We start from the raw sequence: 20,000 nt of genomic DNA on the forward strand, positions 1-20,000 counted from the left end.
ATGTATCCCTTGGAAATTTTGGTTGTTTATGTATGGAAATTCAATTGGTTACAATGTTTTTCTTTTTTTTTTCTTTTTTCTTTCCTCTCTTTTCAAGAAATTGTCATTAGTGTATATAATACGAGTGAAAATTTAGTGAGGAACTGTACTTTTTTTCTGTGCATCATTTTGTTTTGTTTTGATTTCTTTGTGTCTTTGTAGGTTTATGTTAGAGAAAGTTCTTCAGTGGTTTACTATCTTCCAGACTTATTTATTATCATAGGAAAAAAAGGCTTATGAATGTAGGAGAAAATATTGTATTCCATGAAATACACAAGTATGCACAAAATATGCATTAGTTGAAGTGTAGATGATGCTGTATATGAACAAAAGAATGTAAGAATTTTTAACGGCTTTGATTTGTCATTATTATTTTCATTATTTATTATTATCAATTTATTTTGTATTGTAATAATATGAAATCCTCAGGGAACTCAATAGGGATTTTGAATAAGTGACAGATATAGCATTGAGAACTTTTTTTCCACATAGAAAAAGTAGTATCACTGATTTGATATTTCAGTCGATAGATATATCTTGGTGAACTTTAGAATACTAGTATGATGCTATGGCAAAACCTGTACCCTTCAAATTTCCCTCATATCAATGCAAATTTCTATATAGTGTTCTGTTGTTTATTCTTTATGTGGCATTTATATAGTGAGATTTTTTAAACATCAAGTCATTTTATGTTTTACTAGGATTTTTAAGTGGAGGAGCAGAAAAAAAGTAATTAGAGAAATGCTGTCTTTGAATGTACAGATGCATTTCCTTTGATAGAACAGGAGTGAGGATAGGCATCTACTTGTTTTGTGATAATGTTGTCATGGTGTTTTATTTTTACAGGGAGGGACTGCGGGAATGTATATTATTTTTAATGTATATTTATTTTATGTGAAACATGAAAGTATGTATCTGAAATTTTTTTTCATAAAGGAATATCAAGTTTATGAATGTTTGAGAACCTTAACATTCTCTTTTCTTTTTTTTTCTTTTTTTTAATTATTGTTATATTTGATTTTATTTATAATATAACTGGCTTTTGGATTATAACTGCATTTGTTTACACCCTTGGCAGCGTTATTAGTGTGCTTTATCATGACTGAATAGAAAGTTAGTCTTCTCTCCATTGTCTCATGATTCAAAATTACTTTAGTTCAGTTTCCCACAGTTTTTTCATCACACTATTCTTAATATACAGTAGACTCTCCTCTATCAGTTTCCTTAATTATTAATTCATTCATTGTGATAAATATTATGCCTTGTTCTGGAAAGTGTTTTGTAATGAATAAGAGGTAGAATGATCTGAGATGAAGGCCATCAGAGTTTAGCTGAATACATTATATATATATTATATATATATATATAGAGAGAGAGAGAGAGAGAGAGAGAGAGAGAGAGAGAGAGAGAGAGAGAGAGAGAGAGAGAGAGAGAGAGAGAGAGAGAGGGAGAGAGGGAGAGGGTGTTTCCTCTCTCTTTCTCCCTCCCTTCCTCTCTCTTTCTCCCTCCCTTCCTCTCTCTTTCTCTCTCCCATCCTCTCTCTTTCTCTCTCCCATCCTCTCTCTTTCTCCCTCCCTTCCTCTCTCTTTCTCCCTCCCTTCCTCTCTCTTTCTCTTTCCCTTCCTCTCTCTTTCTCTTTCCCATCCTCTCTCTTTCTCTTTCCCATCCTCTCTCTTTCTCTCTCCCATCCTCTCTCTTTCTCTCTCCCATCCTCTCTCTTTCTCTCTCCCTTCCTCTCTCCCTTCCTCTCTCCCTTCCTCTCTCCCTTCCTCTCTCCCTTCCTCTCTCCCTTCCTCTCTCCCTTCCTCTCTCTTTCTCTCTCTCTCTCTCTCTCTCTCTCTCTCTCTCTCTCTCTCTCTCTCTCTCTCTCTCTCTCTCTCTCTCTCTCTCTCTCTCTCTCTCTCTCCCTTCCTCTCTCTTTCTCTCTCTCTCTCTCTCTCTTTCTCTTTCTCTCTCTCTCCTTCTCTCTCTTTCTCTCTCTTTCTCTCTCTTTCTCTCTCTTTCTCTCCCTCCCTCCCTCCCCCTCTCCCTCTCCCTCTCCCTCTCTCTCCCTCCCTCCCTCTCCCTCTCTCTCCCTCTCCCTCTCTCTCCCTCTCCCTCTCTCTCCCTCTCCCTCTCTCTCCCTCTCTCTCTCTGCCTGCCAGTATGTTCAAACTGACATCTTTTTATTCTTTCCTGTTTGAAATCTCAACTTGGATATTTTGATGATGGATATATACTGTAAATGAGTGAGTGAATGAATGGTGCCTCCAAAAATCATGTTACAATCCAAGCTGAGAGAGCATAAGCCTCTCTTTTCACAGTCTATGCAACATTGCAACATTTATATATTATGAAAATGCACAAAAAAAAAATATTTTAAACAAAATCAAACTTTTGCATAAGCATAGCAGAAAATATGTATTCCCTATCTAGCTGCATCCACAGTATGGAGACAAATCCTCAGTGTCATTTATGTTTGATATGTCTTATATTGCTAAGCAATTCTGAAATAAGCGATTTTAATCAGAGTCACTTGCATTAACTTCTACTTTGTTACTGGGTGCATTTGGTCATGATAATTAATCAGAGGAAGCCAGGGCCAGTACAGAGTAATTGCAAAATGAGACCAATACTGTAGCTTTTGACTGGGAGGGACATGCGACTAGTTATTAAGTCGTTTTTGTTGGGGTACACTTAATTTATTTTCATTCTTTAGTATCCTTGCAGATGTTACCAGATTAAAGTGACAGTACACAGTACACTTGTCAAAGCAAAAGAAATAAGGGAACTAACTGGGTGCAAAAATCTTTTGAAGAAAATGAGGTGATTTAGCCAGTTGCAGCACAGGAGAAAGGTGTACTAGTACCTGAAGACACCTGTAAATATTGCAACTTTGCCCTCTCCTTTCCACCTCGCTCCATCCATCACTTCCTCCACCCTTGTTCTCTCTCCTTCCTCTCCTGACACCCACCAGAACCACAGGGAAATGGATGATTTGAAATTAAAGTGAAGGAAAGAAATCTACTATCCAAAAAAACATTTATGATATTATCAATCCTGATTTTTCATGCTTTACAATATTGGATATTACAGTAATTATCATATAAGAATGAAATAATTTATGGTAATAATTGAAATAAGTTAAAACTGGGGAATGTAACAAACAGCTGGGTATTAGAGGTTGATGTATTAATCCATTCGCCTCATTTGGCAAGAATACATGCCATGCCCACTGTAAGACACGTTTATTTATTGTATTTACACATAGATGGCTCTAAAGTTCTTAATGACCAAATAGCCAGTTATCAGAACTACCTATCTCACCTGTTTACCCTCTTCCTTCACTTTAGGAAAGGGTCTTTTGTATCATTTCATTGTCTTAAAATATTTTAATGACAATTTAATAATCATAACATCAATGATGATGATAACAGTATCGATAGCAATGGTATTAATAAGAAAAACACATTTTCCCGCCAAATCAAGGAATGGGAAAATCAGGATCGGTAACTAGGGCCTACTGAGTCTCCTTGCCGGCTGAGCACATGTGGAGCCATCCGTATGTAACAAAATTCACCAAAAACTACAGGGAACAGAACATAAATCCAGGGCGAATTGGTTAAGTGGATATCATGTGTTGGAGGTACAGTCATGGCATTATGTGGATCAGAATGTCACTGGCCTGTCATTCTCTCATCCATTAGATGTGTGTCAAATGCTTTGTAACATTAATGATTTGACTGTTACAAGAAAGGAGGAGAGGAGAAAGAGGGAAGGAGAGGGAGAGAGAGAGAGCATATTTCAAGAATGATCTTCAGGAGAAATTCCAGTATTGAGGTCTTTTTTTTTTCTTTAATACTCTTTTAAGTTTTTTGAGTTATAGTAAAGAATGTGGAGATCCTGAAAAGTAGAATGATTTGTATGCAAAATTGTAGGTACATTTGCAAGATAGATCAATTAATTTCTTAATCTGAACAGAAAAAAGTGGACTAGGTTGCTCCATTTGGCTTTTTTTTTTGTGTGAAATTTCAAATTGACATTTTCAAAATTTATCATAGCTTGAGAAAAGCAAATGGAAGAATCTCACAACAAATGTGAGCAACAAAATAAGGTTTAATATATATAATGGAAATTAAATTTGCGTAAATTTACACGTGTTGCTTTGAGAAATGTACACTTGCCATACACCATAAACAAAAAGTGGAATAGAATATGTTTCACGACTTAACTTAATTATGGATTTGTTAGAGAGTTAAAAAAAAAAACAAAAAAACACAGGATTAAAATAGGTACCAACATAAATATACACACCCTGTGCCATTTATTTGCTTGTGACAAGTGCACCAGAGAGCTATACATAATATCTTTTCTTCTTCTTCTTCTTTTTCTTCTTCTTCTTCATCCTTCTTTTCCTTTTAGAAATTATCATAAAGTAATGTATGAGAAACATTTGATTAGATAGGTGTAGGAAAGACAAAAAAAAACAAAAAAACTAATAGAATAATAATCTTTGTTTCTATTATTTAATATTGTTGTATATTATGATTAAATATTGAAAATAAAGTAATTGTTGAATATTTGATTTGATAGATGTAAAAGAAATATACATTCACAAAATTTTTAAATACAAAATATCAAGGTAGGTTTAGTATGCTTGGGAGAGATTTTTCAAAGTAACCATAAGATGTATATCTCAAATTCTCAATATATTCAACTTACACCCACGGTTTCTGTGGTCAGTCCCACTGCACATGCATCAAAGGAATTACCCCTCATTGATATTTGTGTTCCCAGAAAAAAATTAGGTACCTAAACCATATAACCAGTTAAACTGGTAAAAAAAAAAAAAAAAAAAATTTTTTTTTTTTTTTTAGATACAAATGTCTGACTCCCATACTGTAGTAGATATGGACTAAATATCATCACTGTAACCTGTATCTCTAGGGATAGGTTATAATGCATGAATAGTGGTGAGATGATTCCTAAGAAAATAAAGAAAATATTACAAAATGTTATGATTGTATCACCTGTGGCAAATACACACACTTGCCCCTCAGGGTCATTCAGTATAAGAATTATCAGCATTCCAGCTATAATAATGGTCACTTTATAGCAATGATATTACATCTTGGAGTACATCTATGAAAAAAAGTAGAAATGTCATGCATCTCAACAATGATTGTGAAATATAGGGATGAAGCTAAACAAAATTAATTTATAATATAACACTAGTCTCGCAAAGAATGCAATATGCATAGACTTTGATTGTTTGTTTTATTCATATAAAAAGTGTTCACATACATAAATAAGTTAGATTATCACAATACAATATCTCTTGGTAAAAGAATGGGCATATTGCCACTAAATAACCAAATGGCCAGTGTTGAAGCAGAGTAGCAGCCCTCACATATACATTCATACAATCTTGTACACATGCAATGTGTATATTCACATGTATATGTATAAGTAAACCCTAAACTCATGTATGAAAACATAAATGCAGTATAAGTAATCTGAATGACGTAGGAACCTTGCTCGACTGACAGTCTGTATGCCAAATTTTGATGAGCTAATTGTTGTAGTTTTCTGCAAAAAGCAATCATCATATCATGCAACAATTAATATTACAAAGAGGAAGGAATGTGTTTGTTTTTTTTAATGATTAGCTGATTTGACTACATTTTTACAAGTTTAAGAAAGTTGACTAAAAATTTAAAATTTTTTATTTTCATTTACTTAGGAAACGAGTAAGTGCAGATTCAACCAATTGTAAATAGAATTGTACCATTGGAATACTTTTTTCTTTTTTCTTTTTTCTTAAGGGAGGGAGAACTAAAGCAAATATTCCACAAAGTCTGTTTAATACTCTGCACAAAGTTTGGATACCTATGTTGTCATTATGCCATCTAGTAATATACAGCAAAGATTGTTTAATTTCTTTCCCATATTAAAGTAGTTTTGGGGGTCAATTGATTGATCCCCCCCAAAAAAAAAAAAAAAATTATATATATATATATATATATATATATATATATATATATATATATATATATATATATATAGTATAAGATACGTAGAACATTAAAATATGTTGCTTCCAGAAATTTAGAAAATCTCTGACTGTTTTCTCTTTCCTTTTTTAAAGACTCCTCACTGGATGGTTCCCTCAAAAAAAAAAGAGTGCGTAATAATGTGGTTCACGAACATACTTTGACGACAATAAATGATGAAGTTCCAAGAGATACAGAGCATCTCCTGTGTTATATAGAGGAATATATAAATTTGTGTGTTATATATCTATATATAGATATAGATATATATGCTTGTATGTATATATGAGTAATGTGTGTGTTGTTTATAGCAAAGCAATAATGGCTATCATTATCTTTCCAAAAAAAAAAAAAAAAATTAAATTCAATTGATATTTTTTCTCAAAAATGTATTGACCATGATAGAGGAGGGATTATTGTGTATATAAACTTTTTAAAAGCTGGATCCTACTGTTTGATATAAAGATGGCAATATTTACATTGTGGGAAAGACTAAAATAACTTGTTTGCTGAAATTTACTGAAGAGTGTTTGAGAAACTTGCTTAACATCATAATACATAGAACATCTATTACACTTATTACGTCTTTTTCCAGTATTTTTCTCTTTTCATCTGCCTTTCATTCTGCCTTTATCTCACTTTGCTCCCTTCCTTGGATTCTCTTCCTCCTCCACTGCTGTTTTCTCTATGCTTCTACCTTCCATTCTCTCCCACCTTTTAGCCCCCCCTCCCCCTCTGTCTCCTCTCCTCTCTCCCCTCTCCCCTCTCCCCTCTCCCCTCTCCCCTCTCCCCTCTCCCCTCTCCCCTCTCCCCTCTCTCCTCTCTCCTCTCTCCTCTCTCCTCTCTCCTCTCTCCTCTCTCCTCCTCTCTCCTCTCTCCTCTCTCCTCTCTCCTCTCTCCTCTCTCCTCTCTCCTCTCTCCTCTCTCCTCTCTCCTCTCTCCTCTCTCCTCTCTCCTCTCTCCTCTCTCCTCTCTCCTCTCTCCTCTCTCCTCTCTCCTCTCTCCTCTCTCCTCTCTCCTCTCTCCTCTCTCCTCTCTCCTCTCTCCTCTCTCCTCTCTCCTTCACCTGTTAGTTTTATATTACCATTGTTAGAAATTATATAAACTATTACTTGAAATGACAGTACGTATATAAACAGTGCGTGTTTTAAAAGCATAATTAAAAAATGAAACTAGGTATTTTTGCAATCTGTTTCATAAATGTAAAAAAAGGTTGTGAGAGGAGTTTTTGCATAATGTTTAATAAGAGGTAATGATGATCTTATAATCTGTGAGGTAAGCAAAATAAATTGAAGAACAGGGAAACAAATGGTAATGCCTCGAAGATTGAAGAAAATTAAATATGTTTCCCCATTTCTCCCTCCAATTTATTGCCTACATGTTGTTTGACATGAATCTTAAAACCTCTGTAGTGAAGTTAAAAAGTACACTTTCTGTTTTGGTATTCAAGATGAAGTATTTATTACATTACCCCAGTCGTTTGGTTGTGGTTTTCTACTTTATACTATATATATACTATATATATATATATATATATTTATTTATATATATATATATATAATATAATATATAATATATATATATATATAATATATATATATAATATATATATATAATATATATATATAATATATATATATAATATATAATATATAATATATATATAATATATATATATAATATATATATATAATATATATATTTATATATATAAAATGTATGTATATATGTATGTGTATATATAATATGTACATGTAGGTAATATAGACACAGAAATGGACAGATAGACATGCACACACGCACACACAAATACAAACCCACACACATGTACACAGACAAATACATAAATGCATATATATACACACACATATATATATATATATATATATATATATATATATATATATATATATACATATATCTGTATATTAGATTTGTCACTATTAAAAATGAAAGAAAAACAATAGAATTTTAAAATATTTGTCTTATAAATATTTTCTTTTGGAGAAATAAATTTCTTATCATCATGGTTTTTAGTGGGGTTTTTTTCTGAATTAAATGTCATTTTTCATTTTTCATGAAGCTGTTATAAATATGTTAACTCTTTATCTTTTAAATCTCTCTTTCTATGACATTCTTTACTTTATTATAGTGATTAAAATGCACAATTTGATTGCACTTCAAAGAAGGATAATCTTTATTGATAGGAAGTGTCCCATAGTCCTTATTCATAAGAAATTCTCTCTCTCTCTGCTTTCCCCCTCCCTCCCTGCTCTTCCTTTGTCTGTCCTTTTTAATCTTGTGACCTAAGATCATACCAACTGTATGCAAATATAATCATGACATTGCCATACTGAACCTCATCAAAATATTCAACCATACATTATTTTTTATAGACATAGACTCTCACATATCACATATTTAAAATCTTTCATAAAGCAACATCCTTGTGGATGTACTATGTACACTTTCACACTTTCCACAAAGTAGTTTTTGGATTACAGTGATATGTGGATTTAGCTATGCAGAAAGACACCTTAGGTGGTTTTATAAAACTAAAATGCAGACTTGTGATTGCCTAATACTATTTATTAGACTGATCATTGCTGTAGGGAAATCATTAATTATATCTTTCATAACAAGCACACATCATATCAGAAAATGAAATGGCACAAAAATATACCATAGAATTTACTGTTGCTTTGATGTTTTATATTTTCCTTTGTACATAACATTAAGCTTAGGGAATGATAATTAAAATTATTTGATGTTCAATCATTTACCAATCAAATGTACCAGGAGACCAGAGAGTAAATATGAAATTGTTTATATCTGCTTCCAAAATACTTCACAACTGAAATGTATATGGCTTGAAGTTACCACAATCATAGAAATAGAAGTAATTATTTTTGGACAATAGACTATACTTGTATTTAAGCTAAGCATATTTATGGCCCAAATTCATTAGAAGGATTGGAATTTAAGGAAGATGAGTGTGTTGTCTGAACTGTGCAGTTCTCCCTGTTGCTAAGGTCATGACTCATGAATTATCACTCACTACCACACTCAAAGTCTTCCTTATGCAAGCTATCATATATACCCACCAGGTTGTTCTAGTTCTTACTAATTTGATTTGCCAACATAGGAATACTGAATACTTCAAATATTTTGTTATGACTACAAATCAGTTCTCATATACAATCTATTTCATGTAAATACTTCAATGGTATTAAGTCACAGATTCCAGCTGTCTTATCAGTATTACATTCATAATTCTCGAGTATTATTGAATAAGGTAGTACTAGTATATGTAATATATATTTTTTGTGAATTAATTGAAAATTGATATATCTGCAATCTAGGACTGTGACAAAAGTTTCTTTGGGTCATTTTATACTTTCTTATAACAATTGAACAATTATTTCTAGAGAATGTGAATGGCAACCTCATGTTTCATAAATATATGAGATAGTGAATTTCACACTTTGTCCTGCAACCCAAATGGCACATCATTTTCAACTCACAAAATCTTTTCCTATCATATTCTACTTCGAAGTAACAATAGAACTGTGATGCCAGTCAGTGTCACAGAAACATAATGGTAACTGGTTATCATCGTTTTACATTTTAATCATTTATGATATAATGACTACCTCCCATGTGGGAAGGTAAAATTGCTTTAGAGAGTACAGATTCTATCATACTGTCAGCAATGTGATAGATATGCTTAGTTATGATTTCATTGATATTATTAAAAAAATTGTGATTTTTCCAATATAGTTTTGGACATTATGGGGTATAATTTACCTTCAAGAATAGCCCAATAGTTTAGTCCCAAGCTTTCTGTTTTGAACTTTTCCCAAAACCTATTTGCAAACTACAAATGAAGCTAATTCCAAGGTGCTTCATTTTTATGAGTTGGCCGCATTGTAATGATATGTGAAAACAAGCACAGGTATTATGTGAAACAATAATAAAACATTTCTTGATAGCAAAGGTGAAGCAAGCCAAAAATGGATGTGATTTGAGTTGCGCACCAAAGACAATTGGGAAAGTAGTTACACCTACATTTTCATCAAATTTCTTATTCAGTTCATCCTCATACATCTCTATAAAGTACCTCTAAGAATCTACTGTATATCCCATTCACCTCCACATATGTTCATAAACACAGTTAGTTTATATGTGAAGTAAGTGATCTTTAAATGGTTAATGACAAATATCAGACTAAAGTTTCGAATGAAACGGGAAGTTGAATATATAGATGTATTTTTTTTTGCGAGTCTTAATGATGGTCAGTTTATTTTTAGTGATAAGGAGTATTTTTAATCATTAGTCAAAGTATGATTTATGATTGTGTTCTGTTAGTGATCATGTTTCATCATAAGGGCATTTATCCATGGCTTTTGAAATCTTTGCATACTTAAATATCAAGTGACAGCTTATGTCTGTCATAGAACAGAACGACAAAAAATGGTTGAAGTGTTATGTTGAACTGCTGTTCTTCATTATTTTGATTTTGTATTTTAGTTCAATTTGTTTTGACCATATGTAGGTTTTGTTTTGTGACAATTTGTTGTGCCTTTTCTTTATTATTATTTTTTTTTACTGAAACCAAAGTCTTTTGTTGTACTAATGCATCATTTATTTTTCTATTGTAATATCTTCAATCTACCCTTTCCACCTTTAAAGATGAATGGTAAATGACATGTCGAGAGCATCATGATGTACATATCTGAACTATTCTGTAAGATGTTTCATTATTTTTATAGAAAAGTGGGACTCATCATTTAATCTGATTTTCCCCCAAAGATCTAAAAGGAACCAGAGCTTATCATTATTAAGTTTCCTCTCTGCATGTTATATTAAGCTATAGTACAGTTTAGCCAAAGGTGAACTTGTGGTTATTTAGTATTGAGGAAAGTGATATTTTTTAAGTGTTATAGTATGGGGATGAAATATACTGGGTTGTTGAGAAAGTATTTCATAATGGAATATTCAGATTTTAAAGGGTATTTGAATTTATTGATTTTTTTTTTTTTTTTTTTTTTATATATATATATATATATATATATATATATATATATAGTAAACAGTGAAGGTATATGTAAAACTGTCAGCATAGTGGTATTTAGTCTTTTTATTTCTCTCTCCCCTTCCTCTCTCTGGGTGTCCATTTTTACACATTTTTACGTATTACATAATTGAATCCCTAAGAAGCTTTATCATAGTTAAAAGCACCTAATTGACAAAAAATTGCTTTGCTAGGAGAAGTGGCAGAAGATAAAAGTTCTTTTTATTTATTTACTTTTTATTATTATTATTATTTATTATTATTCTTTTTTTAATGATGGGGTACAGTTCCTAGACATTAATGATTATACACATATACTGGGTTTACACAATGTAGGATTAGTGTATATCTCAGTGATAAGCAATTTCATATTTTGTCACAAACTATTGGATATGTCTAAGGGATTGTTATTATATATTGTTTTTTTTTTATAATTTTTCATTTTTTTTCATTGAACTGTGATGAATGGTTGGTAACTTAGATAGGACTGCTAGGTAGAAATGCCAGCATTATAGCAACTGATGATATTTTTCTCCATAGTTGAAGGTGATTTTTTAAAATCCAGTAGCATTATTTATGTAAATGGGTCAAGTGAAGGCCGTTCAATGGACTCTTAGGCTGCTGCATTATACCCCCAATCACCATGCAGTTCCCATGTGGTGCCATGAATGTGAAGTGTAATGTTTATGTCTTTCTTACTTTCAGAAGCTGACTTAGTAGTGCAGGAGGAAGCCTCATGTAGGCATAGTTTTACTGTCAAGATACAAAACATTTATAAATCTCATTTTATTTTCAATTGTAATATATTGTACAGATATTGTTTTGTATTTTTGTCCAGTATACAGTAATATGTATGTTTTATGCAGAAGACCAAGCATTGCAAAATTTTACCAGTCGTAAATGTCATTATTAAAAAATCTCTTGATGAATTTGTGTGTTTGCTTTACCTGTTTTCAAACCTCTTGATGAGCAACAGAAATTTTAGATGTCTAAGTAAAAAGTGGTGAAGGAAAATATTGTTTGGTGGATTACTTGAAACAAAATAAAAAGTAAAGTTTTTTATACAAATCAAAGATCATCTGAATTAACAGCACTTATCAAAATTGAAAATTAGATATTGTACAATGTATACTTCAAGGTCCATATATTATTTCATTTAGAATTTATGTGAAACTGTTTAATATCTAATTTGACAAATTTTATTTGATTTCAAGTTATGTGATTTTTAAAACTTTTGTAGTTATAATAAGGACCTTTATAATACCAAATTTCACTCTCTCTCTCTCTCTGCCAGAATGTTCAAACTGACACCTTTTTATTCTTTCCTGTTTGAAATCTCAACTTGGACATTTTGATGATTGATATATTGGCTTTCAGGTGATGAAAAGTTTACTTTTTTTAGTGTAATAAATAAAAACCTAGTTTTCTTTCTTAAAGACTATAATTATATAAAGTCCAGGTAAAGCTAAAAAAGTATAAATTCTGTAGAAGTGTCTCAGTTGTTGTTACACACACACACACACACACACACACACACACACACACACACACACACACACACACACACACACACACACACACACACACACACACACACACACACACATTTATATGTATGTATATGTATATGTATATATATATATATTATTTTTTATAAATATAAAATATATATATATATATATATATATATATATATATATATATATGCATACACATGTATATATTGGATTCAATTTTTCTTCTCCAACAAGCCAGAAGAAATATGATTACCACTAAAAGGAAGGAAAATGAAAACACCATGGTTATATATATAGGCACCATATTTTAATATTCATATTAAAAAAAATCAGAAATTCATTGGCACAGTTTGCCAACAAATCTACCCACCTTACATATGGAAGTACTTAGAAGAGTAACATGCAGCAGAGATACTAGGATCAGGTCAATTATTAAGTTGATACTGAGCCTACAACCCTGTCATGCAGTTGTTTTCACAGAACTTTGAATCTTCATCTCAAGAAGTATCAGTCCACTTCAAGAATTAGTTTCAGAGCTCTGTGAAATGAAATGCTTTTACAATGAGCTCTACATGATACATATGTGTAAATGAAAGAAAGACGAGCTCGAAATGATACATATATGTAAATAAAAGGGGATTTTTTTTTTTTTTTTTTACTCTACATGATATATATTTGTAAATAAAAGATAGAAAAAAGTCCACTTAGAAACAAAATCTTCATTAATATAATAAGAATGTCCTAAAAGTACGAACTACACTCATCCTGGCTAAAGATTCAGAATTATATGTTATAGGCAGTCAAATTAAGAGTATTTTCATTTGCTTTCAGTTGATTAGAATTATTTAAAAAGGAGTAGTTTAAAAAAATTTCTGCAGCTCCATCCTCAAAATATATATTTTCTGGTTCTCATACTAAAGTAAATACACTTTTGAAAGGAAATGTTCATCCACTGGAAGTGATCTAAAAAAAAATATTTATATATTACTCTCCAGTTCAAATGAAAGTAAATGCAATACGCAAAAGTTGTACAGGTATGAAATTTCAATATTAGAGATGAACACTGACTGTTCTTTTCTATGAAAATTAATTTTGTATATAGAAAGTTCATATTTGATATGAATGTATATTTTTCATATTTTGTAGTCATTTAAGAATGATAAACTACCTCTCAGCTTGTTTTCAACCACTAGCAAGTTATCATTACTTCATTGCTTCCTAAAAATAATTTACTTTTAACATGCTTATTTAAATCAATTGGCTATTTGGTCATAATAATTTCCAAAAGTATGACCTCATTGAAGCCAAGGTGGCAAGAATAGGTGCCATGTCCGCCATGTATTTTTGTTTTTTGTCTTCACACAAATTGCTCCACAAGTGCTTCATCACTAATTACTAATTGTATCTTTTTCACCTGTTTTTTTTATTTTTTTCATTAATATTATCACCAATTACTAGTTGTATCTAGATCACCTGATTTTTTTTATTTTATTTATATTATCAATAACATTATTCTCATAATAGCAGTTGTATCAATAACATCAATATCAATGGTATCAGAATTTTTTTTTTTTACCAAAACCTCAAGGAAAGAGGAAATCAGATGATGTCATGTAGGCATACCAATTGGCTCCTTTGATTGCTGAGCACTTGTGGAGCCATCTATGTGAAAACGAAATTCACAAAAGAAAACTACAGTATGGTTACCCAGTAGCAATGGGTTAAATATGTAAATTTATCCTTGTCATCTCTTATTTCAAATTATTTTTCAAACTCTGCTCAACATGTGAAAGATTCAAAACCTCAAAAACTTGGCAGCAGCATGTACATTTCATTATCTTATTTTCAAACTGTGTATATCTTTGTATGAAGGCACAGTTATTGAGCACATGGATTTAATGATTCTATGAATTTTTGTTTACTGTTCCATTAAATTTTTTGCGTATATTTCCTAGATAATAGTAATGATGCATCATAGAGCCCCTATATAAAAAGGAATGTCTGTTTATTATCTTTGGGAAATAAATATACATGAAATATCTTCCACTAATTGTTTCCAGTCATTTTATAATTTCGCGATAAATCTCTCATCATTCCCATGACTTGCAACTATTAAAAAAATAACGACATTTCAATCTGTTATATCAACTGTTCGCTTCACTGTATTTTGTAGGTTGTCTAAGTTATAATGTTTCAAATCAGGCATGGAAAATGAAGTAAAAATGACATGACAGGAATACTATTTTAATTCCAAAGTGTGAGAATGAACTTGGACAAAGAATACCGTGTTAGTCATTATCAATTTCTTCTCTGGCAATATCCTTTACTCGCTAACAGATGGCCTGTGTACTCAACAGAAGATTAAAAACTTATTTGGAAAAAAAGGAAAGAATAAAAGTTGAGTCTAGATTAGTTGGTTTCTTTGCTGTATGTGAGTGAAGTGAAGTGAAGTGAAGTGAAGTGAAGTGAAGTGAAGTGAAGTGAAGTGGAGCGAGAGAGAGAGAGAGAGAGAGAGAGAGAGAGAGAGAGAGAGAGAGAGAGAGAGAGAGAGAGAGAGAGAGAGAGAGAGAGAGAGAGAGAGAGTGTGTGTATGTGTATGTGTATGTGTATGTGTATGTGTATGTGTATGTGTATGTGTGTGTGTGTGTGTGTGTGTGTATGTGTGTGTGTGTGTGTGTGTGTGTGTGTGTGTGTGTGTGTGTGTGTGTGTGTGTGTGTGTGTGTGTGTGTGTGTGTGTGTGTGTGTGTGTGTGTTTAGCACACACATACAACTAATAAGAATGATAGGGAAAAAATTAGAATGTGGATCTATAAGAATAACTACAGGTAATTTCCTCAGAATTTTGTTTAAAAGGAAAGGAAACAAAAAAAAAATCACAGCATTGGGTTGGTAAGGCTCTCAAGACCCATTTTCAGATTCTGAACCTGTAGGCAGAGATGAGGTAGAGGAACAAGTTAAGATGGTCACGAATGACAACATCATATCGTGTCAAGTAAGTATGGGGCTCGCAGAGCCCAATTTTCTTTGACTCAAATAAGTCTTTGATAATCATAGCAGATATGTCCAAAAATGATATCAGAAGGCCCTTTGAGAATGTGAGATAATATGTGTAAAGTACTCACACTAACCACAAATGGCCATAAAACTGATCATTTATCCACACATCAACTGTATATCATATATACGTATCAGCTCTACTATATATACTGCCAGAGTCATTCAGCTACACAAGGCCTTCAGTAATTACCTCAGTACTATGAGCATGAGGATGATCCATGCATGAACTTGTATATTATAATCATCTAAATCACACAACACAAACACATCATCATCATCACACTGGAATATTCAATGAATTATACTTATATTACACATCAATTTGGTTGTTATTGTCCTTATCCAAAATATATAACCTTTGATGCAATGGCCATATTGCACACATTCGTAACTTCAATTTCTACTTTCTTAGTGTGTAAGAATTGCAAATAAATGAAGATAGCATATAAGATGAAATATATATATATACTATATTTGGCCACATGAACAAAAACAAAAACAAAAACAAAGATAAAGTAATCCTATAAAAAAAAAAAAATAAGAATCATATCATGTACACTTTTATTATTATTTTCTAAAATATTTATGTTTTTTATACAAATAATTCATGTCAATAAGAAAAATAATGATAAAGATGATGATGATAAAATGATCATAATAATAGTAATAGTAATTATAATAATAATAATAATAATAATAATAATAATAATAATAATAATAATGATAACAATCAAAACAAACACAATAATAATAATAATAATATTAATATTAATATTAATAATAATAATAATAATAATAATAATAATAATAATAATAACAAACAATAATAATAATAACAATGATAATAATATTGCTAACAAAAGTAACAATAATGACAATAATAATAATAATAATAATAATAATAATAATAATAATAATAATAATAATAATAATAATAGTAATATTAACAATAACTACAAAGAATTAGGAATTACCATTTTTTCTGTGAAACTGTTTTTCTATAACAATAATACCTACACTTCTTTTCACATTATGCATGCCTTTGTGTCATAGATACAGTATGTACATTAGTAAAATGTTAGTAAATCTGAAAATGACAACATCCTTATTTTTACACATGAACATCATGTTTTGCAATAATCACTCAATATGCTTCACATCTTGATAGTCTTAACACTTTACCACCCAGAAGGAAAATTCATTGGCAACGTATACTATCATATTATCTCAGATGTCAGGTATTCCCAAAAGGACATTTGTAATGGCATAAACATATAAAGAGATACCAGACAAGTAAAATATTGAGGGTAAATCAATGTTTTGAGAGTAAACAGATGTTTTACTGTAAGAATATGCTGAAATGAGCAAAAAGTAACTGCCAGTTGGACCCACCTTTGAGCAGTAAAGGGTTAAAGAAATAAGGTACACAGGAAAGAGATAAGGAAAGTGAGACTACAAACAGACATATAAATTCCCTATAATAAATATTGGCATTTGAAGGCTAATTGATATAAAAGCACTTGAACAGGAAGAAGAAAATATATGTATATATGTATCACACAAAAGAAAGCCCTTCATTTTAACATTGAAATGAAGTAATTGCTACAAAAAGATAGCATTTTCCTTTACATTCACACCAATGAACCAAAACATTTTTTTTGCAACTAATCCTATGATTTTTAAAAATCTAGACCTGCATTGTCAGGGAAACACATTAAATAAATATAAAAAAAGAATAAGTACACAGATAAAGCATATTCAGAGAGGGAAAGTAATGAAAGCCCTACATGAATATTTGAAGTACACAAAAACCTATCTTGTAAATGATCAATCCCTATCTAACACTAACAATGTTCATAATGAGGCATATGAATTGCAGAAAAGGAAGAAATATGTATGAAGCATCATTCAAATGCTGTGCTGTCAATGGTTATCAAATATATACCCAATTACACTGTTCAGTCATGAAAATTATATGGTTGATGCACTGACCACAATATAGAACAATAAGTTGCTATCAATCTGTCGCTTGTAAATCACAGAGAGTGATTTACAACTTATGGTAGTGGTTATTTACATACCAATCAATTACATTTTAAAAGAAACAAACAAAAATCAACAAAAAAATAGACCAGTGCATTATGCAAGGAGTATACAAACTCGATGGGTCTTGCATTCTCACAAACATCTCAAAGACATAACATTAGCACCAAAAATTCCATCATTTATTTTGATAGTCCTACATCACACATAAAGAGGCTAAATATGCCAGTCTCTGTTTAATGAGTTACATAATAACAAAGATTTTTTTTGTAAATCTAAATATAGAATCTGGTCCCAATACTTCTAATAGTCTGATTAAGAAAGCTTAATATGAGTGACTGCTTCAGAAATACCAATGAGGAGATATAATGAATCTGATGTCAAATAGTGTTAATGAATACCCTGAAATTTATTTTCTAAGACAATGAAAATAATAAAAATGAAACAAAAGAAAATGAAAAGTATACAAATGTCTGAAGAAAACTGCTCAATGGCACTGTAATTTTCATATTCATGCAGAGCAGACGTTCAATCCTTTTAAAAGTCTTCACGTTTGGCTAACTGTAGTGCATTAGTACTTTATCCTACACAGCCATCTGTTTTGCAAAACCATAATGAGCTTCCTTCAAGCTTTGACAAGTTGTGCCATCATCATCAACCTCTATAAGCACATTTAGTTTATACCATTTTTTCCAGGATTTTGGCTATTTACTGCGCTGTGTTGGAGTTAACCTGTTTGGCAAGCTTCCTTGCTTGAATTCTCCAAATGCAAGGGATGAAGAACAACATCAGTCCTGAGATAGCTATCATACTGCCAGCAAGAAGGAAGCTGTAGTCATAGGAACCAGTCTGATCAAAGAGGAAACCTGGAAAAAAGGACAAATAAAAAGGGTTGCATTTAGCAAGACTATAGTGTAAAGAGAGAATTATTTCTCAAACACAAACATAAACACAATCACATAAACTCCAAAGACACATACACACAGATAAATGTATGGATCATAAAAATAGCATAAAGACTTTCATGGACATCATACTTACCGCACATTGGTGGGCCCAAAATAGAAGCAATGCCTTGGAACATAAGGAGAAGACCAAAGGCATTTGTGAGTCTTTCCATCCCCAGCAGATCCACAAGGACAACAGATGTTAGTCCAACATATGCACCAGACATAGATCCGAAGACAATTGCATAAAAGATCTGGGATGCATAACTATAAAACCAAATGCTTGCGCAGGTTCCTGTTAATGAGAAAAGAGAAAAGCTTACATCCCTTCCTTGCAATATGTCTTTATTATTGGACTTTGTATAAAGGAACATGTTCAAGAAATATATAAAAACAGAAGTAATATGATTACTGGTTATACATATAAAATATTTTAGTATGGATGACACAGAATATTTCTATTCTATATGCTATATAACACTTATTTCTAATATTCAACCCTGACACTCTGTTTTCTGACAATTTTTTCTTCTTGTTTGATTATTTTCTAGAAAACTGCAAAAAAAAAACTAAAAAGTGCATTTTAATAACTTTTTTTCCTCTTAAAAGTTATATATGTTATGTCTTGATAACCATTTTTTAGCAACACAAACATTAAAATTTATTATTCCTACAAAGACAACTATTTATAAAATTTTCATCAAATTTATAACAAAATTACAGTTAAATGAACAAAAAGAAAAAGAATCCACTCTTAATACTGATGTACAACCACTCACCAATGCCACAGAGGGTGAGAGCTATATTGTAGAGGTAAAGGCGATTGACCCAAGGCTGATCAGAAATATAACCAAGCAAGATACGGCTCACTGTATTAGAAATGCCAACAACTGCCAACAGATATGAGGAGTCTGTGTCAGAGATGCCTAGATGTCGGGCACGATCCTGTAAGGTAAGTGCCCTGTTTTGTAACATTCTTTAGGAGTAATGTTTTTGTTATTGCCATTCTTATTCACAATATTCTTTCTTACAATTGCTAATAACTCTTGGAGTTATATCATGACAGTTCTGTAATAATAATTTTGCCACTTTGCAAATATATTAATAAATCAGAACACACTAGTTTTCTGTATGCCAGTAGCAGATATAAAAGGGATTGCATAATAATCATTACACACTAAATACAAAACTCACCACAATGAAAATATAAGGGGCATTGAATCCAATGGACGTGCAAAAATTGGAGAAGGCAAAGAGGATGAAGATCCCATCAACAAGAAGCTCCCAGTC

General features: G+C 31.5%; 2 protein-coding genes across 3 annotated transcripts in view; one reads left to right on the forward strand and one right to left on the reverse strand.

Moving 5' to 3' along the window:
• Positions 1 to 12,074, forward strand: part of LOC125039780 (uncharacterized protein CG5098-like) — a 45,615-nt gene extending 33,541 nt beyond the window's left edge. Inside the window, exon 5 of the mRNA XM_047634040.1 lies at positions 11,851 to 12,074. Within this exon, the coding sequence (XP_047489996.1) occupies positions 11,851 to 11,862 (12 nt within the window). The 3' untranslated portion in view covers positions 11,863 to 12,074. The remainder of the gene's footprint in view (positions 1 to 11,850) is intronic.
• Positions 12,075 to 16,608: 4,534 nt separating this feature from the next.
• LOC125039458 (monocarboxylate transporter 12-like) overlaps positions 16,609 to 20,000 on the reverse strand; it is a 65,087-nt gene continuing 61,695 nt past the window's right edge. Inside the window, exons 9-12 of one of the 2 annotated variants that reach the window (XM_047633411.1) lie at positions 19,905 to 20,000; positions 19,490 to 19,655; positions 18,805 to 19,005; positions 16,609 to 18,629 (exon numbers count right to left, since the gene is read on the reverse strand). The exon at positions 19,905 to 20,000 is cut by the window's right edge and continues 57 nt beyond it. In XM_047633411.1, the coding sequence (XP_047489367.1) occupies positions 18,472 to 18,629; positions 18,805 to 19,005; positions 19,490 to 19,655; positions 19,905 to 20,000 (621 nt within the window). In that variant the 3' untranslated portion in view covers positions 16,609 to 18,471. The remainder of the gene's footprint in view (positions 18,630 to 18,804; positions 19,006 to 19,489; positions 19,656 to 19,904) is intronic. The other variant, XM_047633410.1, reaches the window with a different exon arrangement.

The sequence above is a fragment of the Penaeus chinensis genome, chromosome 27 (genome assembly GCF_019202785.1).
Source record: "Penaeus chinensis breed Huanghai No. 1 chromosome 27, ASM1920278v2, whole genome shotgun sequence".
NCBI classification, from domain to species: Eukaryota; Metazoa; Arthropoda; class Malacostraca; order Decapoda; family Penaeidae; genus Penaeus; species Penaeus chinensis.